The sequence below is a fragment of the Xiphophorus couchianus genome, chromosome 2 (genome assembly GCF_001444195.1).
Source record: "Xiphophorus couchianus chromosome 2, X_couchianus-1.0, whole genome shotgun sequence".
Lineage (NCBI taxonomy): Eukaryota > Metazoa > Chordata > Actinopteri > Cyprinodontiformes > Poeciliidae > Xiphophorus > Xiphophorus couchianus.
Genome location: NC_040229.1, coordinates 11,530,647 through 11,555,883, shown reverse-complemented (window position 1 = coordinate 11,555,883; position 25,237 = coordinate 11,530,647). Strand labels below are relative to the sequence as shown.

At 36.1% G+C, this 25,237-nt stretch overlaps 1 protein-coding gene across 1 annotated transcript; it reads right to left on the bottom strand.

Annotated features, from left to right (window-relative positions):
• Window positions 1–2,989: 2,989 nt before the first annotated feature.
• LOC114152557 (mucin-2-like) lies at window positions 2,990–24,307 on the bottom strand. Its single transcript, XM_028030486.1, has 44 exons — window positions 23,484–24,307; window positions 23,021–23,276; window positions 22,811–22,928; window positions 22,391–22,481; window positions 22,082–22,206; window positions 21,781–21,997; window positions 21,344–21,469; window positions 21,150–21,264; window positions 20,308–20,458; window positions 20,105–20,212; window positions 19,956–20,025; window positions 19,719–19,856; window positions 19,047–19,211; window positions 18,779–18,873; window positions 18,576–18,699; window positions 18,227–18,482; window positions 18,061–18,113; window positions 17,859–17,962; window positions 16,852–17,006; window positions 16,572–16,710; window positions 15,515–15,625; window positions 15,248–15,427; window positions 14,778–15,017; window positions 14,538–14,694; window positions 13,982–14,101; window positions 13,099–13,860; window positions 9,893–11,766; window positions 9,565–9,739; window positions 8,986–9,233; window positions 8,081–8,270; window positions 7,777–7,975; window positions 7,517–7,692; window positions 7,310–7,379; window positions 6,629–6,729; window positions 5,903–5,934; window positions 5,647–5,824; window positions 5,452–5,556; window positions 5,310–5,350; window positions 5,081–5,200; window positions 4,001–4,099; window positions 3,785–3,913; window positions 3,656–3,695; window positions 3,447–3,564; window positions 2,990–3,334 (listed from the first exon to the last, which is right to left on the bottom strand). Exons 1-44 carry the CDS (start codon window positions 23,554–23,556, stop codon window positions 3,124–3,126), a joined length of 8,355 nt encoding a protein of 2,784 aa, XP_027886287.1. The 5' UTR covers window positions 23,557–24,307; the 3' UTR covers window positions 2,990–3,123.
• Between the last annotated feature and the right edge of the window lie 930 nt (window positions 24,308–25,237).

The window sequence follows — 25,237 nt, the reverse complement described above, 5'->3', positions numbered from 1 at the left end:
TTATATATAACGCATCTGGGTGTCAACGTTTGTGACTTTGGTTTCCATGAATATCACTCCCACGAAAAGGTATTTGAGTTACTAATACCTTTTCTTGACTTACTTGAGCCTACCATGCACTGATCAAATATTTGCTCAAGTCTGTCTTCGCCCTTCAACATCTGTTTTCCTAGTGTTATGCTTAGTAAATCCCCACAAGTAAAACAATGAGAAAGAGAAATCTAAATCTAATTTGTGAATTGGTATTATATATATATAAATTAACCTGAATTGTTTCCAGGAGGCTTGAGGGATTGTTGTTCCAAGTAGTTAAGGAAGCTTCACTGAGGGCATCCACTATCTGCAACTGGTCTTCATTCTTGTAAACTTTCCTGACCATCTGACCGTAAGTGTTCTCAATTGGATTTAGTTCCCGGGATGAAAGCCTGTGTTAGGCAGGCGTTGTGAACTTCAGCATTGTTCTGTTGAAAAACTCAGTTATTACCACATGGACAATGGACTTCAGTCATAATAGAATAGAATAGAATAGAATAGAATAGAATAGAATAGAAGTACTTTATTCATCTCAGCAGGGAAATTACTTCGCAGTTACAGCATAGAGACAAGACACAATAACAACTACCACTGAGTAGTAGTTGTAGATAAAATAAAAATAAAATATAAAATGCTATAAATTGTAAAAATATAAAATGCTGTTAATATAAAAAGCAACTTAAGAGCAGTCCTTGCAAAGATTTAAAAAAAAAAATGCAGATATGTATATGTAAATATATGTACAGCAAGTGTGCCATAGTGCAGTTGTGCAAAATCGGACTGATTAGTGCAGAACAATGATTTAGCTTTTATTGTACAGTGAGATGGCATGTGGCAGGAAGGATTTCCTGTATCTGTCCCTACGACAGCGGAGCTGGAGCAGCCTCTGTGAGAAGGTGCTCCGCTGTCTGTCCACTATGTGGTGGAGAGGGTTCTGTTTATTGTCCATAATAGACAGAACCTTCTTCAGTGTCCTCCTCTCCACCACAGTTTCCAGGGACTCCAGCCTTAGTCCCAGTACAGAGCCAGCTTTCCTGATGATTTTGTCCATGAGGGATGCCCCCAAGAAAGATTTCTACATAACCAACTGCCAGCTGGCATAGTTTCAGGTTATGCAAATGCATAACCTGAAACTAGGTTATGCAAAGGCAGGTTATGCCTTTGCATAACCTGAAGCTCTATTATTCCACTGAAGGAAAAAGATCATGATGACGTCCCTCCCCTTTGCTGTGTAAAAAACATTTAAGGTGGGGTTTCCTTGTCATGCCAACGCTGAAAGCCATCAGGGCTGTCAAGATAATTTTTTTCTCAGAGAGTAAAAATTTCTTCTGCCTTTCAATCAGTCACGTTATATTTGTATAGCACATTTCAGTAACAAACCAGTTCAAAGTGCTTTACATCATAAAAACACAAAAACAAAAAGTCATAAAAACAACATACCGTCGACAATTGAGAAACAAGTAACAAACATTATATTTTGGTTAGTGCTATCATTAAAGTCATGAATACACAACAAATACGTTGGTCAATGTTCCATTTATTAAGGTTCAAAAGCAACTCTACACAGGTGGATTTTTAGCCTTGATTTAAAGGAACTCAGTGTTTTGGTTGTTCTGGACATTCCAGATTTGTGGTGCATAGAGGCTGAATTCTGCTTCTCCATGTTTGCAGAAAACAAACACAAAGTCAGATCTCTAAGTGGCTAAAAAAAACCATCTTCATGGTCCACAAGACTTTTGGGACAATATTATGTGGATCAATGACAGAAAAATGTAGTGTTTTTTGTTAAATATGCTGTAAAAGAAATATCTCAGAATTTCAGGTGAGAGTGATGGTATGGGTCTATTGGTTTAGGACAGTGGTGCCCAAAGTTGGTCCTCGAGGGCCGGCATCCTGCATGTTTTAATTCTCTCCCTAGTTTAACGCACCTGGATCCAATGATGGCTCATTAGAGTCCTAAGAAGAACATTGACATGCTGAAAAGGTTGTTACCAGAATCAGGGAGAGAACTAAAACATGCAGGATGCCGGCCCTCAAGGACCAACTTAAGGTACCCCTGGTTTAGGACCTAAGCAGCTGAATTAAGAAAACCTACAATTATTCTGCCTATTACAAAATCCTTGAGAAGAATGTTTGGTCTTGTGTTTATTCAGATTTCTTTGTCTTTGAGTGTCTATTTGCAAATACATCAGCATCATGTCAGATAAACACAACATTTGAAAGTTTTCTTAGAAAACTGGAGTTCACACACTGAAGTGAGTGCCAAATAACATTGTTGAAACAGCAATGAGACAAAATGTCATCTTCTCTATGTCAAATGTGACAGAAGAAGTGATATATACAGCATATATATATATATATATATATATATATAAAAATTCCCTTCTCACCCACCGCGGGTGGTTCTTATCCTCTGAGCTCGGGTCCTCTACCAGAGGCCTGGGAGCTTGAGGGTTCTGCGCAGTATCTTGGCTGTGCCAAGGACTGCACATTTCAGAGTATCTGAAATGTGCATACAGAGTACATACTTCAGAGTATCTGAAAGGATCAAGGACAGATATATATATATATATATACATATATACTTTATATAATAAAAAAAAGCTTCTTACTAATTTATAATTTCTATCTTTCCTTCTTACGGAAAGTTTCTGTCATGCTAATATCTTAGATCATGGATGGATCTGTTTTATCCCTAGCATTTTGTGGTGCATTTGTATCCCAAAAAAAAGTATATACAAGTATAAGCTTTGCCAAGCATGCTTATACTTGCAGGGCTGTAAAGGGTCAATGTTTTATATAGATTAGGATATTTTTTATTGTTCATAGAACAACCAAAGTTATTATTCTGAAATTGTAAATATTCAAACATTTCATTATCATTAATATATGCAAGCAAGTGGGGAATATGTGATGACTGCCACAATCAAAATAACTAAAGACAGGAGACTGAAACTTAGATGCATGCTTTTATTCAATCAACTGATAAATGAACTCCACAAAGTATGCTATACCTTATTAGAGATTTAATGATTAATTAAATGATTCTTGGAGATACATCTGTATCCCACATGAGGACAGAGGGTTGGGTCACTGCAGTGTGAAGCGTCGCTTTCTGCGAACATGCAGTGCAGCAGGTGTGGTGCACTCTGTGTGACCACAGCCGCACTCCTCCACATGCACATAAGTGAACTGGACGTGCGCACCATCGTTACACGCCAGGGTAACAGTGCGGTTGCTGGCGCGTCTCTCCTTACAGCAGGAGCAGGAATGCTCCATAGCACCTGCTGCTTCAGAGTATCTGAAAAGATCAAGGACAGAAAAAATCAGCACATTCATTACTTCACAACTGCTTAATAAATGATTTAATGACCATCCAGAGGAAGAAAAACTAAAAGTAATGTCATACTTACTTGGTGAAAGTGACGCATGATCCTTCACATGACGGCATATTCAACTCAGACTGACAGCCATTGTAGTTGATAGGAGTTGTCCGGCTAACCAGACTGCAGGCCTTCTCTTTTTCCACACCTTTTAAAATGTGAGAGGAAAGAAAAATGTCAGTTTTTGTGCTTTTTTCAGTATCTCTAACTCTAAAGAACAGAAAAATAATCATACTCACAGATTTTGCAGCAGCCATTTGCTGCAGTCTGAATTGTGTCCTGAATAGAAAACAAAACAACAACAAAAAGTTTTAATTTTTCTTTGTATATGATCCAGTGTGGGTTTATGCATTAAACCAGGCACTTACATTCTTGCAGTTGCTCTCTTGGAATGCTGGGCAAATGATTTGCTTACTGGTGACTGTAAGAGTCTCACCATTCTTAACACAAGTCTTACTTTCACATTTATTTTCTGGTGGTGACCAGGTTTCTCCTTCCTGAAAATGACCACACAGATAACCACATACTTAGTTGTTTTATACTTACAGAAATTAATACACACCCACAGAGAGGATTTGGTTTACCTTTAAGAGTGTCTCATTGCCATTAACAATGAACACACACTGGGTCTGCACACACGTCCCACAGCAATCATCTGAGTTGGGTTTTTTATATTCAAATCCCTGAGAGAAAAAAAGCTAATTCAATACATCCATATGGTAAAATAATAATAACAAAAACAGTTAATTATAAATTTATTCACACCCATTCAACATTTCTGTTATCACCCCAAATATTCTGTGTATGCTGGAAAATAACTTACAACAGAAGTGGTGAATATTTGATATAATTTTGTATTTTATTTTCTAAATCAGACAATTTGTCAAGGCTGCATTTGTTTGCAACCCCACGTTAATGCTTGCAGAGCCACTTTTGCTACAGATACACATGCTAGTCTTTTAAGGAGGCTGTGCAATGTCAGAAAATTATGCAATAGCAATATTACTGCTAAAAACAGCATAGGTTATGATTAATCAGGATTATTTTGTTTTCTTTCTTTAGTATTAAAAAAATGTGTCCACCATCCTTAATGAGCTTATGAGTTTCTATAGAGAGAGTCTAAACATTTTTCATAGATTGCCAAAGGGACTCGTTGACGTGGCACTTGCAAATTACTCATCAAAATATGTAATTAAAAAAACAGTTCATGTTGCTAAAAGTTTTTTTTTACATAAATAAAACAGGATTTTACAACTTTCTGTAAGTAGTCAAACAGATGTAAAAAACTAGATTTTCATCTGCTATAGTGGAGAATCTTAAGACATTTGAAACTGCAAATTTTAATCGCTGTTATAAACCTTTCTGTTAATCTGTTCTGTTAGTGGAGAATGTGTCTTATTTTTTTCCAATTAGTCCTGGAATGCTGTACAACACCTTTGGTGTTTACTTAATGGCAACTGTAATATCGTAATCATGTTGTCTTGCTCTGATTCAGGTAGTCATATATGTCGATGCAATAACATTGATTGCAGTAAAACCTTAATATTTGCAATTATTTTCATTCTCAACTGGCCCTTTGGAAAATAAAGGGCCAGTTGAGTGTGTATGTATGCAGCCAAGTACGCATACATACATTGTCATACACGTTACATTGTCTTCCTCACCCTTCTGCATGTTTCTTTGCACTGCTGCTTCTCGCACTTTATTTCCATCAGACCACCAGATGAAGAGCTTGAGGAACAGAAGCAGTTCTTACATTTTTGGCCAGGAACGGAAGAATCAGGCTGAGAAATCCACATAAATTCAATGTTAGCCTGCAACTTTTAGTCTAACAATGACTAAATATTAAAAGGTACATATTTATCTTCTCAATGCATTTAATATATTCCTTACCTGATATTCAACATCATTTAGCACACAGACTCTTTTGGGTTCTAGGAAAGAAAGTTGACATTTATGTAAAAACAAAGATCACTCAAAATGATTCTTTATCCATTGGACCTCATGTATGTACAAACTGATTTTATAGACTCACCACATGTACTTTCTGGACAGCATTTTCCCTCTGGAACACTGATGTTTGGCATAAAGCCAACATCACAGTTCATGTTGATGTCCAGACAAGCATGGCTCTGACATTCTGTTAACACAAAGAAGAAGAACTCAGTTTATTACTAATTTAAACACTAACGAGCAGCAAACAGTAATCAGCATTATTGTTGTGTCTTACGGCAAACATGGACATTGCAGCAGGGATTTGATGGATCAGTTTGGTTGACAAGAACAAATCCTGGATAGATGCATTTTGGTAAAGCAGTGGGTGGGCACGTCTTAGGCTTACAGATCACAGTTTTGGTGGATTCGTCACACACACAGGCCTGACATTTGTATTCAAATGTCTCGTTGAACTGAAAAAAATAATAATGTTGGTTTAAATGTATAAAAAACAAGTAGAGAACAGTACATGAAAATCAAGTGTGGCTCACCTCACGGGGCTTCCCATTGGGATCAAGACATCCTGTTTAAACAGCACAAACATATTTATGTGAGTCTCCTTGTTGTCTCTATATGCTAATGCTCTTGTCAAATAGCTTATTGAAATAAGTTACTTTTAGTTTGGATTCAACTATTTGGTACTGTTTTACTTATATAATCACTGCAAAAAATAAATAAAGTATCATGTATCTATGAACTCAAAGAAACTGGTTTAGATTTACAGTAAAATAGAAATAGCAAAGGGCCAGGAACATGAAGCACTATTGCTTCATGTTCATTTCTTGTACGTCCTAAAATGTCTCAAGGAAAGACACAATCCCCAAGAAGGTACTCTCTGACAGATAGTTGAAAATGCTCTAAGCAAACCGTATATCAGAAATCTTTCGATGGGAAGAGGAAACCCAAATGATAGATTAAGCAGGTGTACTATTTGTTCATACACTCTTTTTGGCTGCGTTGTCTAATTTTACGTAAGACACTAGTTCATTCAAAGGCAAACCAAGCTTCGTTACTCTAATAACTATGGAAGCAGTATTTGTAATATCACATATATATTTTGAATACAGAAATGTGAACATATTGAGCACACTGACGAACAGCGTCAGAATGTAGACTCTTGTTAAACTCAAAGACAGCTAGAGAAGCAAATGAAAGGAACCAAAGATGTTGAATCTTAATAACGAAACAGATGTTGAGAATTGTTCTAACATACTTACCACAACTTTTAACGCAAATATTTGATTCTTTGCTGAACAGTTTCATTCCTTCAGGACAATAGCAGCCCTCAGTAGTGTAGTTCATGACTGGATCGTTAGGACTGCAAGTTTTAGATATGAAAAACATCATGTGTTTTATTGTTAAAATCGTTATTTATGTTGCATTTGATCTTTGCATTTCATGCCAAGGGAAATGTAATCACATTTTAAACATTGCTAATTATAAATGAATATTTTTGAGACATGACAATAACAGTGAAATCCAGTGACCATGCAAATTGTAGAAGGTGTAAAGTAAAAGCAAAGGCATGCTTTAGATCTAATCTGAACGGGACCAAGAATTTATATCTGGTTAATATTTTTAAAATCTCCCAGTGGAAAATAATTCCAATTATTTCTAATATTAATAAATCTATATAATGTGTTTTGCTGAGTAAATTGAGTTCCTGAGTTAAAGGAACTTACATTAATATTCTAATATATTGAATGTGACAGTATTTCATCCTTTAATAAAGATCACCTGAGTTTGTCTCAAACTAATTTTGATTTAAAGGGGATCATTGTGATATAACTGGGTTGCTTTAACTGTTCCTTTACTTTTCCTATGTTTCTTTTTTCCATTTGCTAATTAATTGTGTGCTAAAACAAGCAGCAAAAAAACAACTTTTTATTAGAACTCACTTGTCCTCACAGCTTGGTTGGTCTGCAGGTCCACAAGATTTATAAATTTTGCCTGATGGACAGTTGCTGGCTATTGGTAAAAAGCAAACAAAAAGAACAGTAAAAATATGAAAACAAAATTTCAAATTCCAGTGCTAGGAAATAATAACTAAATACAATGTGTTTTTTTTATTTTGAATTTTCTATGTTGAGAAAAAAATATTGTACCACATATATTAGTGTACTTCCTCCAGTCAATACAAATTCCAATCTCTGCGCAGGCAGCAGCATAAGTCTCCAAACTTGTGCACTCCACTGCCCGGTTGTGAACATAGCAGCTATCAAAAACGCAACCTTTGTAGAAATTGTCTGGAGAGATCTGGGAATGGCATTCAGCAAAGGCACTGAAGTGGAAAATAAAATTTCATTAAAAAGACTATTTAAAAAGCTGAAGAAAATGATACAGATCAAGACGATTTGTAAAGTACCCTGAGGGGTCCTTAAGCAGTTCACAAACAGAATCTGGATTTTGTTTGCATGGTTTCGGTGGAGGTGTACGTTTAGGTATGCAGCCAATTTTTCCCTCATCTTTCTTCAGAAGCCAGTCGTCAGCCATCACACCGCAATTTTCTGCTACTGTACCGCTAGGCAATCTGCAGTCATCATCTTGATTGTTGGAGCAAGTTCCTATCAAAAATGTTCTAGTGTCATTTTCTCCATTCAAACTGAAAGGTGTATACAAACCCTATCTGTATATCTGTGTACAGATGCATTCTGAGAGGACATTCTTACCACAATGACCCTGTGTGTTTCCTCCAAAGTACTTATATGGAAGGTTGATACTGAAGCCAGTTCTTCCAAATTTAACAACCACATTTAGACGAAGGATCTCTAACACCAAGTTAATATTAGTGCTCATCACTTTAACACCATCTTTCCAATAAGGGAGCCTTAGATTTTCTACATCTTCATTTTTAAATGCCTGAAAAAAGCAGAAGTAGATAATATTAGTATGAAGCTAATATTTTGATTGCATGTTAGTGATAATAGCATGTAATGTGTATATGCATACGATAAAATCAAAATAAATTAGTCTACAAATTTATATTTATTTTTATATAGCATTCCTCCTCTTATGTGCAAATAAAGCTTGTTGTAATATCCACTGATGGCTTGCAAAAAGTGACTTTGTCCCAACCTAATTTAGATAACGAAGGAATAACAGTGATATCACTAGTCTTTTCCAGAGTGGACCTATTGTAAAATCAAATAAACCTTCACAAAAAATGTGTATAATTGCAAAACACACCGTAGTTATAGTTTTATAAACTTCTAAATGTTCACAGGAGTGTTGTTCAAGCTGTAACAAGCCAGGTGCCCCTCTTATGATTTCTTTTCCCAAGAGCTTAGGCAGACTCAGAGAACTTCAAAAACATATAGAAATATCAAATAGAATTTTTTCAGTAATAATAATAAATAATACGCTCACACAATTGCAGCCCGTTCACACACCTCAAAACAGTGATATTAATAGGCTTTTTCACCAAATATTTTATATATTTATTCAAGTGTGTTCAACACGTATTCCTTGTGCCATTTCTTTTACCTTCTGAGAAAAACGTTGACGTGTTAAGACTTTACCCACCATGTATATGTAGTTTAAAAGCTATTGTTCAAAAAAGGTCATCACGTGTTACCTTCAAATCAGGTCGTCCACCAAGATTAAAGTTGATCAGTTTGATACTTTGTGCTCCATAATTTACAATTAAAGCTCGAGGACAGGAAACATCTTCAGTGGGGTCACAATGGACATTTTCAATTAAAATTTCTAAGCCATGCATTGGTGTAATTTCTTTCATCAAATAGTAGGTACAGTTTCCTTGGTAACTGTAGTATTTGCCATCAAAAGTAATGTAATGAGGATCTCCCCAGCCTTCGCATTCACCTACAGTGACAGAAAAATGTAAGTACTTAATAAAAACAAAAACTATCCACTAAACAGTCTCAATAATATGATTCCCTTCATGAGTACAATTAGGTTCTTCATTTGCCACACCACTTCACACAAGTGATAAATAAATAAATATTTTCATCCTTACATGGAAGCTCTTTATGAAACAAATACATTTGAAGCCCAGGGCTGTTATAGATTAATTGTTGCTATTTATACTTTTAAGTACATGGATATTTTCTTGGATGATAAGAATAACTTAATCTACAGTGAGCATAATGTTCAGCTGTTTATAAATTTCTTAGTTTTTAAATAGAAAACTTACAGTCACATTCATAATGTTGGCAGCAATGATAATAATCATATACAAGAACAGGGTCTTTCCCATTGGCACAAGTTACGGGCTCCATAGCTGGACATTCATATGGAACTATTTCAATTTTATTGCCTCCAATACATCTTGCCATGGTGCAGTTGCAAAAATAAAAAAACTCATTTTGCTGTAGACAAGAAAAAAAAGAGAACCAGTGATAGGATGTCAACAGAAATAGCAAGAAAACAACATTAAAAATACCACAAAAATAAATACATAATTACAGTCCCTCCGCCCCCTCCAAAAATTAATTAAAGGGGTTTGAAGTGAAGCAACTTACCTGCACACCCCACTGTGCACATGTGATGGGTGTAGTTGTAGGTGGTTTTGTAGTTGATGTTGAAGTGGTGGTAGTAGACAATGATTTAGTTGTAGACTTAGTTGCTGTTGTTGATTCTGTGGTTGTTGGTGTAGTTGTGGTAGTAGTTGTGGTTGTAGTTGGTGTTTCAGTTGTCGTTGATTCTGTGGTTGTAGGGGTAGTTGTTGTAGTAGTTGTTGTGGTTGTTGTGATTGTAGTTGGTGTTTCAGTTGTAGTTTCAGTTGTTGTTGATTCTGTGGTTGTAGGGGTAGTTGTAGTAGTTGTGGTTGTTGTGGTAGTTGTGGTTGTAGTTGGTGTTTCAGTAGTAGATTCAGTTGTAGTTTCAGTTGTCGTTGATTCTGTGGTTGTAGGGGTAGTTGTAGTAGTTGTTGTGGTTGTTGTGGTAGTTGTGGTTGTAGTTGGTGTTTCAGTAGTAGATTCAGTTGTAGTTTCAGTTGTTGTTGATTCTGTGGTTGTAGGGGTAGTTGTAGTAGTTGTGGTTGTTGTGGTAGTTGTGGTTGTAGTTGGTGTTTCAGTAGTAGATTCAGTTGTAGTTTCAGTTGTCGTTGATTCTGTGGTTGTAGGGGTAGTTGTAGTAGTTGTTGTGGTAGTTGTGGTTGTAGTTGGTGTTTCAGTAGTAGATTCAGTTGTAGTTTCAGTTGTTGTTGATTCTGTTGTTGTGGGTGTAGTTGTTGTGGTTGTTGTCGTAGTTGTGGTTGTAGTTGGTGTTTCAGTTGTTGTTGATTCTGTGGTTGTAGGGGTAGTTGTTGTGGTAGTTGTGGTAGTTGTGGTCGTAGTAGTTGTAGTTGGTGTTTCAGTAGTAGATTCAGTTGTAGTTTCAGTTGTTGTTGATTCTGTGGTTGTAGGGGTAGTTGTAGTAGTTGTTGTGGTTGTTGTCGTAGTTGTGATTGTAGTTGGTGTTTCAGTAGTAGATTCAGTTGTAGTTTCAGTTGTCGTTGGTTCTGTGGTTGTAGAGGTAGTTGTAGTAGTTGTGGTTGTTGTTGTTGTGGTAGTTGTGGTTGTAGTTGGTGTTTCAGTAGTAGATTCAGTTGTAGTTTCAGTTGTCATTGATTCTGTGGTTGTAGGGGTAGTTGTAGTAGTTGTTGTGGTTGTTGTGGTAGTTGTGGTTGTAGTTGGTGTTTCAGTAGTAGATTCAGTTGTAGTTTCAGTTGTCGTTGATTCTGTGGTTGTAGGGGTAGTTGTAGTAGTTGTTGTGGTAGTTGTGGTTGTAGTTGGTGTTTCAGTAGTAGATTCAGTTGTAGTTTCAGTTGTTGTTGATTCTGTTGTTGTGGGTGTAGTTGTTGTGGTTGTTGTCGTAGTTGTGGTTGTAGTTGGTGTTTCAGTTGTTGTTGATTCTGTGGTTGTAGGGGTAGTTGTTGTGGTAGTTGTGGTTGTTGTGGTTGTAGCAGTTGTAGTTGGTGTTTCAGTAGTAGATCCAGTTGTAGTTTCAGTTGTTGTTGATTCTGTGGTTGTAGGGGTAGTTGTTGTAGTAGTTGTTGTGGTAGTAGGTGTTTCAGTTGATGTAATGGTTGTAGTTGGTATTTCAGTTGTAGTTGTGGTTGTAGAAGTTGTTGATGTTTCAGTTGATGTAATGGTTGTAGTTGGTGTTTCAGTTGTAGTTAAAGTGGTTGTAGTTGGTTCAGTTGATGTAATTGTTGTAGATGGTGTTTCAGTTGTAGTTGTGGTTGTGGTTGTAGAAGTTGTTGTTGGTGTTTCAGTTGATGTAATGGTTGTAGTTGGTGTTTCAGTTGTAGTAGTGGTTGTAGTTGTAGATTCAGTTGTGGTGGTAATTTCACATGTGCTACAACAGACCCGTATCTTGTAGTTAAAACACTTGTATGGTCTTGGCTGGTCTTCTTTTTTACATATCAGCCCACTGTCAACATTACAGGTAACCTTTTGTCCAGTTTCACTCAAATAGTCACTTAGGGCTATCTCGGGAAGGTCGGTCGATCTGCAGTCAATTTTTTCAGGATGATAGCATATGTCATGGCCATTGTGTCTGATGTTGTCATATGTTTCATTGTCGTTTTTATCTTTTTTTGAATCATGTACATCAAACCATTCTGACCACTCACAACCAGGAGTACATGGCGTAGTAGTTGGGGTTGAAGTGGTGGTAGTAGGTGTTTCGGTTGATGTAATGGTTGTAGTTGGTGTTTCAGTTGTAGTTTCAGTTGTCGTTGATTCTGTGGTTGTAGGGGTAGTTGTAGTAGTTGTTGTGGTAGTTGTGGTTGTAGTTGGTGTTTCAGTAGTAGATTCAGTTGTAGTTTCAGTTGTTGTTGATTCTGTGGTTGTAGGGGTAGTTGTAGTAGTTGTTGTGGTTGTTGTGGTAGTTGTGGTTGTAGTTGGTGTTTCAGTAGTAGATTCAGTTGTAGTTTCAGTTGCCGTTGATTCTGTGGTTGTAGGGGTAGTTGTAGTAGTTGTTGTGGTAGTTGTGGTAGTAGTTGGTGTTTCAGTAGTAGATTCAGTTGTAGTTTCAGTTGTCGTTGATTCTGTGGTTGTAGGGGTAGTTGTAGTAGTTGTTGTGGTACTTGTGGTTGAAGTTGGTGTTTCAGTAGTAGATTCAGTTGTAGTTTCAGTTGTTGTTGATTCTGTTGTTGTGGGTGTAGTTGTTGTGGTTGTTGTCGTAGTTGTGGTTGTAGTTGGTGTTTCAGTAGTAGATTCAGTTGTAGTTGCAGTTGTTGTTGATTCTGTTGTTGTGGGTGTAGTTGTTGTGGTTGTTGTCGTAGTTGTGGTTGTAGTTGGTGTTTCAGTAGTAGATTCAGTTGTAGTTTCAGTTGTTGTTGATTCTGTGGTTGTAGGGGTAGTTGTTGTAGTAGTTGTTGTGGTAGTAGGTGTTTCAGTTGATGTAATGGTTGTAGTTGGTGTTTCAGTTGTAGTTAAAGTGGTTGTAGTTGGTTCAGTTGATGTAATTGTTGTAGATGGTGTTTCAGTTGTAGTTGTGGTTGTGGTTGTAGAAGTTGTTGTTGGTGTTTCAGTTGATGTAATGGTTGTAGTTGGTGTTTCAGTTGTAGTAGTGGTTGTAGTTGTAGATTCAGTTGTGGTGGTAATTTCACATGTGCTACAACAGACCCGTATCTTGTAGTTAAAACACTTGTATGGTCTTGGCTGGTCTTCTTTTTTACATATCAGCCCACTGTCAACATTACAGGTAACCTTTTGTCCAGTTTCACTCAAATAGTCACTTAGGGCTATCTCGGGAAGGTCAGTTGATCTGCAGTCAATTTTTTCAGGATGATAGCATATGTCATGGCCATTGTGTCTGATGTTGTCATATGTTTCATTGTCGTTTTTATCTTTTTTTGAATCATGTACATCAAACCATTCTGACCACTCACAACCAGGAGTACATGGCGTAGTAGTTGGGGTTGAAGTGGTGGTAGTAGGTGTTTCGGTTGATGTAATGGTTGTAGTTGGTGTTTCAGTTGTAGTTTCAGTTGTCGTTGATTCTGTGGTTGTAGGGGTAGTTGTAGTAGTTGTTGTGGTAGTTGTGGTAGTTGTGGTTGTTGTTGGTGTTTCAGTAGTAGATTCAGTTGTAGTTTCAGTTGTTGTTGATTCTGTTGTTGTGGGTGTAGTTGTTGTGGTAGTTGTGGTTGTAGTTGGTGTTTCAGTTGTAGTTTCAGTTGTCGTTGGCTCTGTGGTGGTAGGGGTAGTTGTTGTGGTAGTTGTAGTTGTTGGGGTTGTAGTTGTTGTTTCAGTTGTTGTTGATTCTGTGGTTGTTGGTGTACTTGTAGTGGTTGTTGTGGTAGTTGTAGTGGTTGTAGTAGTTGTTGTAGTTGATGTTCCGGTTGTAGTGGTATATTCTGTTGTTGATTTTGTGGTTGTTGGGGATGTTATAGTAGTAGGTTCAGTTGTTGTAGTATTTATTTCTATCAGACATTTTTCCACACATCTGTTTTCTTTTTCATCAAATATTGGGGCATACTCTGGGCAACTAGGATAACAACCTGTAAAAACGTATGCATGAAAATTGTAAGTGCATTGCACATAGAAGTCAAAGAGAGCATTGGAAATAATTTGATTTTTATATTGTTTTGTAACTTCAAAATGCCTTAGTTCAGACCTTACCTTCAAACCTTCGAACAGAATAGCTTGAACAACCCTGATATGTGATTGGAGTACATGGATGGTAGTGCCATAAGCAGTCATATTGTTCATTGTGGAAGTTGTAGAAATCACAGAAGACAGCTAAGAAGAAGTTGTAGAAAAAATTTATTAAAGGAACAACATTTCAGTTTGAAAATTGGTTTTGTTTTCAAGTGATGCTATATCTTAAAAAAATTGCTGTTTTTTCTTCTTTGAGGATTATGTTCATGATGATAATAATTTATATCAGAATCCTTTGTCCTGACTAACCATGGAAATTTACAGTCACAAATCAATAAATACATTCAATAATGTAATAAATTTAACTCATTATATAAGTTAACTACACACTTACTAAAGTTTTATTTCAGTAAGTGGATTTCTGATTACAGCTCGTGAAAATACCAGGTTGAAGATTAAGAGAGGTTGAGAAGAAGTGTACCAGAGTTAGATGTTCTAAAGTTTATTAAACTGCAACAGACTAAGAAAAACACCCAGATTTTTATATAGTAATACAGGAGGAAAATTATTCACTTACGACAGATTTCTGGAGTTCTCCATGAAATGCAAACACCAGCATCATTGCAAGCTTGAGCATAAGCTGCAACAGCTGAACAGAAACACTCGCAGTCTCCTCCAGTGTCACAGGCACATGAGTCCTTCACACATTTTTCGTAGAACGGTTGGGGCTCTACCTGTTTAGGCATTGAAAATGATAGTTTTTTTCTCTAATACTTCATGTGTAATATTTTCATTGCTAGAACAACCATTGCACTACCTTGGAGTGGCATTCTTTGAATGTGTCTCCATTTATGATGTTGCACTTCATTTTTGCCCAATGGTCTCGATGAGGTGCTTTTTCACAAGCGTCAATAAGCTTATCCACATTTGAGCAAGAGCTGTCCCCTTTCCAGCTGTTTGCAAACTCTAATGGGCTGCTCACTACCAACCCACTCCGGGTGGTTAAGTCGTTCTCTCCATTACCATCAAAGTTTCCACACAGGCCACACACTTCACCCTGCACAAATATAAACAAGTCAGTCATTGGCACATTTTATACCATGTAAAGAAACACATTTTACTGAGATTGTATCTATCATTTTTAGTCAACATATAGAAAAAGCATGTCACCAATTCTATATTGTAGTGGAACTGAGAAATGTTTGTATTCTGCGGATGGCCGAAGGTTGGAGTTAGTTGAAAAGAAAATATCTATTTCTTACCCAGAAACCAATTACTGTGACTTACCTTGTAATATGGTTCCAGTGTTATAACAAAATATGTTTTGCGATCCCAAATTACTCTTAGACCAATGCTGGAATGTACTACAACATAGAAGCCTCGATTTATTATTTCGTATGGTATTTCGGTGCCATTTTCCAAAACTATCTCTTTAAAAGTGCCGTCAGTGAGGATGATCACATGTTTCTGAAATATAGAGAAGATTTCACTCTTTGTAAATCATGAACACCATTCCAACACAATATGTATTATCATTTGAGTTCTTTGCCTTACCCCCAGCTGAATCCTGACAGTTTTAGAACATGTTGTCCCCGTTGATCCACATGGTTCATCTTCAGTGATGACTTCAATTTCATCCTCTACTGTTTTATTAGAACATTTGTTCTAAACAAATACATTTTTAAAATTGGTTTCCATTAGTACTGAAAAATTATACATTATGAACTTATAGAAAGTACTCTTGCTTTGAAAGCAAGAGCATCCTTTGCATTAGTTTGTGTGATAGAGTAGAACATATTGACCTTACTGTCAATAAATATTCTTTACTGTAAAGAATATTTATGCTTCAAGAATTTCTAGCATTTACCCTATGGAAAAATCTAACATGCTCACACAGTCTCTAAACATATTAATTTGCTAATATGGACAAAGTAGTCAGAGTACTTCTCAAAAGTCCAGAGTAATTATCTGATGGCATTCTTTGCATTTTACCAGGTACTTTTTTCTGGTAGCTATGCCTTTAGATAAATAGATTTAGTGTGTTTATTATTAACTTTGAACCTCCATTTTTGCGTCGCAATAGCCTCAAGGAGTCAGTGAGGTTGCAGCATTTATACAGTGCAAACAAAAACAATAATTTTTCATAACTGTTTCGTTACAACTGCAAACGTCAATCTACTTTGATATGATTTTGTCTGATCGTCCACTGCAAACAAACAAGCTCATAATTGTGAAGTAAAAGTAAAAGTACATATTGCTGGTTGTATTTTGTGAATAACAATGTGAAGGGTGTTTTGTGTGCATGTGTTTAGTGCCTTTACTTACATATCTCTAAAAAGGGAAAATAAATTACAGTGACATTTGTGGTTGTAATCTGACAAAGATGTGAAAAAGCTTAGGGGGTATGGTTACATTTGAAAAGCGATGTAGCTTTACATTCAAATTCCTATTGTGTTTTGTTATTGCATATTAGCCATTTCATAGAAAAAAAGTTTTAATTGCTTTGAGGCAATTTATATTTGTGTTATTTATATGGTAAAAGCTTAGATATTCTTTCTAATAATAAAACCACAGTTTTGAACACATTTTAAGTGTTTTTGTATAAACTTACCTTGACAGCAACATAGGAACAGTCTCCTTGAAACTCATATAGCTGCTTATCAAATGTTTTGTGATGTCCACTTCCATATATAATGCAGCTCTGTGAACAGCTGTATGATGTACATTTCCACTTCCCACCTCTACAAATACTAAATGGGTAGAGTAAAAGCAAAACAAAATAAATGCATTATATTTAAAATTAAAATTTTCAACAAAATGTTTTTTTAAATAATGCAGCACAAGCAGCATAACGATTTTTTCTTTCTTTCTTTTTTTTTTTTTTTTTTTACCAGCGGTTACAATCTTGGTAAACTGCGACTCCAGGCTTATAGAATTGACCATTGTGCTTGCATGAACAATCCTCTGTCTTTTTCACACATGAGCCTTGACCATCATCAAAATGACCAGAAGGACACATGCAGCCAGATACACATTCTGATGCATCCTGGAAAGGAAATGTAGAGTCATCAAGTAGATACACAGCAATTAATCATTCTCAGTTTTCATTGTAGGCATTATTTTATGGAATTAGTCTATCTCAATTAATATTCAATCAGATCTGCTCTCTCAAGTGATAAACAATATATCAATAAAGACAACTATTCAGAGGCCCACCAGTTTTGGCTATATGAAAGTATTGCTTGATGAGCCACCTAGTTAAGAACTGAAGAAAAAAAAAGACATAAACTCAGGTCATGTTTGTCTGATATAAAAATGCATGTGATAATCTGAAACATGTAAGAGTGAAAAAAGCTAAGTAATACTTCAAAATAAAGAGTTTTAATCATGAATACATTAAAACAATTTTTAATGATGGTTTGCTGCAGTGACCCATGAACTATCCCTAAAAAGGTGTATTTTTAACATACAGTCAGCCGAGTCATATCTATACCACAGAAAATAACCCATTTTTTCTAAAGGTTAACTTATGAATAAAATAAATATTTGCAAAGAAAGTTTCTTCTGTTTGACTGTTTCCTTCACAAAACAATCAGTCAAAGGCAGGCACTGGTCTATTGAGGCAACTTAAATGGAGAATTAACTTCAAAGTATTTCTACACCTTTAAAGTTATTTTAAAAAGAAAATAACTATTTTGATCTTTCACAACTATCATGCAAAAAGAATCTATACTTTCACAGATCTGAGGACAGTCTGCAATGGTTTATTTATTATGTGAAAAAAAATTATGGTAATAGATGCACACAGAAATAGACAAATTAGCAAAGGGTTACTATTAATCCACATACAAATAATCAGGAGATGATCTCATTAAAGATAAACAAGACAGCAACTCACACAAACATCATCATCCAGATTCAAACAACGTTGAACACAGTGTGGTCTCTGGTCATCAGCCATCCCAGTGGAGCAGTTGAAGTACACTTTTGGATGAGGACATTCTGTAAACAGAAGAAATACTTTCAACATACATAATGTTAATGTTAACCCAATATCAATGTTATTGGAAAGTAAAGAAATGAGAGCCCCAATTACCTACCTGTGTTCTGCTTTTTCAAGGAATGGCAATGAAGCCTTCCATTGGCACACACACTTGGAAAAAGAATCAAGTTCATATGATGAAACAGAGATGCCGTTCAAATTACAACCATTTTATTCATGCTGAAAAAAAATATAACCACTACTTAAGGTTTCTTCTGACTCACCAGTGCTCAGATTTGATGTTGACAGACGTTCCTGCTTCAATGTAATCTTCATTATGGGAACAGGAACATTCTTCTTTGGGTACACAAGCATCTTTTTCATTCAGATAGAGACCATCAGGGCAGAAACAGCCAACCACTGGCAAGAAATGTGAAGTGCAGCTCTGCTGATCTGAGCTCAGTGAACTACAGGTCAGCTGGCATCTCCGGTGATTGTAAGTGAAGATCTGAGTTGATGGACAGCTCTTTGTGTGTTTCTCTGTTTTGTGGATAATATGGGAAAATTACCTAACTGTTACAAGACTTATATATGACAGTTAATGTGTTGTCATGAAACTTAAAGACACATTACCGCATTGGTTTCCAAAATCTGTCACAAACTTTCCCTTTGCTGCACAAGCCCGACCATAAGAGGTGAAGACGGCACATAAGCAGTCTTCGCTTTTCTCACAGCTGCAGGTGGAGTAAAGGCAGCGCTGCATAAAAAAAGAACACTTTAAGAAAATTATAGTCCAATTAAACAGAATTAAAATCTGAAAGAAGAGGTTGTTGTACCTTGTAGTAATAGTCAGGATTAACCTCTGAATGGCAATTTGCAAATGAACCAGTTGAATTTCTGAGCATTTCGCACCAATGTCGGGCATAATTCTCTACAATTAAATGTAAAATTATTTTTACACTTCCAATAACCTGAAATATACTGAATACAAATTAAATATATATACTCACAAAGCAACAAAAGAAAAGCTTTACTGTTAAATAGAATACTACAATGGGCTTCATTTGATTGGAAAAAAATAACATTGTTAAATTAATTTTTTACCAGTTTTCATAGTGACTGAACAGGGGTCTTCAAGTATTCTGCCTGCATCTGGGCATGTTTGGTCGGCCTTCCAAGAATTACCAAAAGTTACAGCAGTTCCTTCTTGGCTCCCTTGAGGAGTCGTCATATCATCATTTAAAGCCATGTTGTAGTTTCCACATAAACCTGAGGAACATGTTCAGAAGAACAACAAGTCACCAAAGTGTCCAAGCTCCAGCACATTTCCATAATTTTTTTGTATCACCTCCTCACTGGAATATTCTCTTTTTTCTCAAATAAAACTCAGTTATCTAAGTTTTTTTTCTTTTGACAGTACGGAAATGTCTGTACCATCCATCCAGTATGGTGGATGGTATAAGATGCTTATACCATCCATCCAAGGTGGAGAGCACCTTGGCCAGGGAATAAAGACAATTTCCATGAAAGGTGTAGGTAGTACCATCAAATGTTGTGAAATGTAAACCTTTTACAAAGAATAGTCTTAAGAGTACAAATATTTATCCATCCTTCTATTTTTTCCATCCTTTCCCACAATCTTTAAACACTGAAATGAAATGTTACTCTTTTCCATGCAGTTCCTGACTGCACAAGAACCCTGTGTGGTTTTGATTATCATACAATACATGGTCTATAAAGGAAGTTGGCTAAATTAAAAGAAAACATAAAACTCACCACGTGTCTTTTCTTTGTAGCTGCTTTCCAGACTGATGTAGGCTTGCATAACAGGAACACGCTGGATCTGAATTTGGAGGCCAAACTTGGCATTGAGCAAAATATGAAAGGATGAAGCATGAAATATTCTGATGTCCCCTGTAAATAATGTCAGAAAAGTCACCTGATGTTACACAAATAGAAACTCCATTACTGAAAAAATGAGCTCAATTAAAACTTGCTTCTTGTCAGACCCACCTGAGTAATATGGCAAACTGATGTCCTCCATATTCTGTTGAACTTTTCCCTCAGATGTAAACATTAATACCTGCAGAAAGACAGAACCAATTATGAGTGATCTGTTGATATTGTGAGAATGTAAATACTAACATCTGTAATTTACTCACATTATCTACGCCCAGATGGATTTTAAGAGCCTTTAGACAAATATCAAATTTTGTTCCTCCACATTGTCCCAACTGGGCCCGAATAGTAAAGTTTGGACTTACTCCATCCTGAGATATATAAAACATTTGGGCACAGGGAAATCTTCACTTTCATGTCTGCTTTGTATTATTTATCAGCAATTAGAAAATGACTCATTATTTACCTTGCTCTCCACCTTGGCCAGGGTATAAAGACAATTTCCATGAAAGGTATAGGTAGTACCATCAAATGTTGTGAAATGTAAACCTTCCTCAACTGCACATGTAGCCGGGGTCTCGAAAGTCTCACACTCCCACTTCCCCTCTGAACAAGTACTGAAAAATACAAATCTGTTCATAAAACCTTGCAAAAGTTTTAATACACATTTAATTTTTAAAGCATTTTATCAGAATTGTATGTGATTTTTGTTTTGTATGTGACATTATTGTGAAGTGGAAGGGAAATAATATGACATTTAAAAATGTTATACAAGTAATAACCGCAAACATGTATCATATTCCTAACTGTAGTTTTCACATAGAAAACTGTTCACATAATAATGAATGCACAATTTACACTTTGAAGCATGATGGTGGCAGAGTCATGACATGGGCATGGAGATAAAATAAAGGGACAGTGGATTATGCTAAATTTAGGGAAATCCTGAAAGCAAACGTGTTAAAGGCTGCAGTGGAGTTGAGACTAAACAACACTAAACAGAAAATTGATGTAGATGTTCTCCATCCAATCGGACCCAGCTTGAGCTACTTTGCAAAGAAAAGTGGGCATAGCTGTTAGAAATGGATGTCAGACAAAAAGGGAACTGAATACAAATACATATAACACTTTTCAGATTTTTTTGTGTGAATATTGTGATGAATTTGATTGTTTTTCATCCACTATGACCTTATTTTCCCTTTGTTGTATGAAATATAATAAAGGAAAGTGCTGGTAAAATCCCTGCGCTGCAACAAAAAAGATGAATTTACCATCAAGAAGACATTCCGTAAACACCTTGAAACATACCAGTTTGTTTTTTCATGACGGTAAACCTCTCCAGAGTCGTAGATGTCGTCATGCTTGCACTGACACTCAGACAGAGGGATGCAGCCTCTCTCAGAAATATCATCAAACACCGTTCCTGAGAGAAAAACAGTTTCATTGAGTGAAGGTGAATTAACAGTGGCAGAATACACATTTTAAATGTAAAGAGAACTAACCAGGAGGACAAAAGCAGCCATCTGTTTTATGGTCCTCACACACTAATCTTGTGTCCTGATGTGTGCAAGTATCCATGCAAGGAAAAGCACTTTCTTCATACTGCATGTTGTAGGGACACTGTTTACCTGTGAAGATAAATGGTGCCATAAATAATGAGCAGTAAGATAAGATAAGATTTATTGTCATTGTCATCAACAGATTACAACGAGATTGAGATTTGCTCGACTCAAGTTAAGATGCAGGTTATGTGTATATACATAATATACAAAGATAAAGAAGTTAGTAAGTCATAGAATCATTTAGGCAAAAATATCATGCAAGAACAATATGTTAAATAACATTTTATGGCTCCAATAACCTCTTAAGCATTAAACTACAGTCTTAAAAACAAAAAATAAATAAAAACAAAAAATAAAGAGACAAACATGAATCATACCACAGAAATCAGGTCTCCTCCAGTCGGGTGGCTGTCCTCCTGCGTGCGAACACTGACGAGAAAACTCAGACATTGTGCTGCAGACACAGAAGTCACTGGTACCGTTGTTACAGGCACACATGTCTACCACACATGCCTTGATGAAAGCTTCAGCACTAATCAGGCTGGTGCATGAACTCCAGGAATCCCCGTTAAATATTTTTTCACAGATAGTTTGCTGTAGTGAGGAAAAATGACGGAAACAAAAAGTCAACATCTTCCTTAACATTTTTACTGGAAAAAAACTGATTTATATACTTACAAATGCTTTGCATGAATGTGACACATTTGTCTTTGATTCATCTTCTACAGGGGGGTCTTTGCATTCATCGTTTGGCAGATGGACTCTGTGTTTGATTCCAAGCTCAATGGGAGTCACTTTAAAACCTGATCATGAAGATGAAGTAATGAACATTAAAGATATGACTGAATATGGTAACACTTTATTTGATGGGTTGTGAATAAGACTGTCATGACACTGTCATAAACATGACATAACACCTGTCATGAATATGAATAAGTTTTTATTTTATTTTCCAATACATTTTACACACTTCAATAAACTACATACCATTATCCATGAACTCATTATAGACAGGGACGCCGTTGAAATCTCCGCAAAGGCCACAAGTTTGGTTCTTGTATCTGTTTGAAACTTCCACCTGAATCACAATACAGAGAGGATCATGTTTCACATTTTTTTAGTTTATGCCAGAAAGAAGAGGTCAGTCTTTGTTTGACTTTGATGTTATTCAACCATCAAGCCTTTATTTCTATCATGTTAAAAGATACATCATAAATAATTATTTTAAAAAGTTCCCTGTTTCCAACAATTGAAGCACTCTCAGCAGACGTTAGCTAATGTATCACTAATTGTTTCATTTGACATGAAAATTAAATGTGTTTCTTTTAAGTCAGTCACATTACGACAATGTGATTAAGTGATTTGTAAAAACTCTTGACTTATAGGAGGGTAAAGGAAGGTGTATACCATGACTGCATCTTCACGATTCCACATGACTATAATGCCGACTTTGGTAGCTCGAAGCCTGATGTAAAATGTACTTTCTTCCACCTTTACTCCCCCACTGTAGTGTGGCAGAGTGACTCTGATAAAAGAGAATAAAAGTTTGAAGATTTAAATGACAAACATAATGTAAAAATATGTTAATTAGTGTATTGTTGTGTGTGTTTTACTTACGGATTCCCATTTTCAGTGACCTCAGTCTCGGTTAGGTTGAATGTATTTTCAGAGATGGTGACCACAACATAACGTATTGTTATATTTCCGTCATTTTCTTCTCGTCTAATGTGCACAGAAAACTTCTTCTCGGATTTGCGGCAGTCTTTGACCAGGTTGTACTCACACAAGCCAGGAAACTGGAACACATCACCATCAAAGGTCTTAAAGTGCTGCGTGCCCCAAGTGCTGCAGATGTTGTTGACATGGTTGTCATCTAGAACAGCAAAATTAAACAGCAAAAATTTGAACAAAATATAATCTTGAAATCACACATTTATTACTTTATATTTTTAGAAAATTATATTTAACATCACAAACCTCTTGATTGTCTTTTAAACCAGTAGAAATTACAATTTTGGTTGTAGTGCCAAAATATTTTCAATAGAAAATATTTTTAGAATCTAAAATATGCAAGTCTTACCCTGCCTGGCTTGAGCAGCACCAGCAAAACTGAAGAAACACAACCACACCACCGTCCACTTCATGGTTGCCATAGTGGGCTTTCTGACCCAAAGCAGATAAAAGTGAGGCTGACAGTCAAGGCTATATATATATATATATACACACACATATAGATTTAGATTTCTGTGTAGCTTTAGAACCGCCTTTTTGTGTGGACTTGTCAATGACGTTCAACATATCTCTAAATGCTGTACTGTATTTTCTTCATCAAGCATGTGAGAAAATTAAACAGGGAAGACACTCCTGGAGAGTACAAATAAGATAATGTTTGATTTGCTCCAAGTTTGTCATCTCCATGTTTACCCTTTCATAGAAACAATTTATTGGTTGATCTGGCTATATTTTTTCTCCTAAATCATTTAGCTATGACTAAGGTGTTATAAGTTAATTTTTTTGTCATTAATTAGAAATGACAAAAAATTAACTAAGAAAACGAAGATTCTAATTAATGGTAATCTGCACAGCAGGGACCTTTGCTGTTTTCTCTGCTTAATGTCTTATTCCTTTTCTTCTTCAGTCTTTGGAGACAAAAAAGGAAATATGCTTGGTTGTTGAGTTTTTTTGCACTTTGCTTTATTGATTCTAGTTTCATTATTATTCCTTGTTCCTCAGTCTCTTTGTCTTCACACCCGTAACTTCATGCTCCAATTATTTAATTACCTCTTTGTCATTCCTCCTTCCTGGTTCCTCCTTTTTGTACCTTGTTTATTCTCATCATCATGCTAATGTTTCTGGTTCCCAATTTTGGATTCACCTCTAAATTATGTCTGACTGTAAGTTTTGTTTTTCATCATATGTGTTCATTAAAACTGTCATCAACTACTCAATGTTTCAGCCTTCCTGGATTTATGACCATCTTTCAAAACACCTCAGGACAAGCTCCAATGCTATGTAAATGTCTTTGCCACCTTACAAATATCCTTCTATTTGACTTTTGTGTAACGACATGTAAGAACGAAACACACTGAGCTTTCAGGAAAGTTTCCAAAAGAAATACACAATTTCACAGAGGAAGGCCTTGATAGCCAAAAAATGTATGATGAATCATCCAGCTCTGAGCTTTGGGTGCCATCAGCCCCTTCTCCACAGGCGTGGCTGTAACCTGTTCTGCCCCAGGCAGATTCATCTCCATTGGCAGATCCTTCACAAGTCTTCTCCATTTTGTGGAACCATTTCAGGGGTGGTACATCCTGTATTACACGCTGCATGGCGTCTGCTATCAGAGAGCTGTGCAGTGTGGAGGAGCATTATCATGCTTGCCAGGAGCAGATTGGGTCAATTTTTGGAGCAAAATGGCTGTGATTTTGCAGCCCTGCAAGAAACACGTCTCTCAAGAATGGTCACGCAATGAAGAAGTGAGAACCAACCGTCATTAAAATCTAGTTCAAGAAGAAGTGAGAAACTGTGGTCACTGGCTGTTTTAATTTACTGCTACATTCAGATGTTTTTTTAAAAATTATATCAGTACATGTAAATATTAATTTTTATATTTTTTAAATCCTTACTTTATGTGATTCATCATCTTCAGCAAAAGTTGCAGATTATGTTTAGTGTAATATGATCTAATATAAAAGGTTGAAAGTACAAATATGAATTTGTATAAGAACTAACAATGATTTATCACTTGTTAGCTTTACAAGTTTGTTTTAAAATATCAAGATCTACATCATAACTAATTTTATCTTATGAAGTTTGAATACAGTACAAAGAAAA

Coding starts and splice junctions, on each gene's coding strand:
- LOC114152557 (XM_028030486.1), bottom strand. CDS start 23,556: ATGGCAACCATGAAGTGGACGGTGGTGTGGTTGTGTTTCTTCAGTTTT. Junction 21,470..21,780: donor GAGGAGACCTGATTTCTGTG/GTATGATTCATG, acceptor TTATCTTCACAG/GTAAACAGTGTCCCTACAAC. Junction 20,459..21,149: donor CGTCATGAAAAAACAAACTG/GTATGTTTCAAG, acceptor TGTATTTTTCAG/TACTTGTTCAGAGGGGAAGT.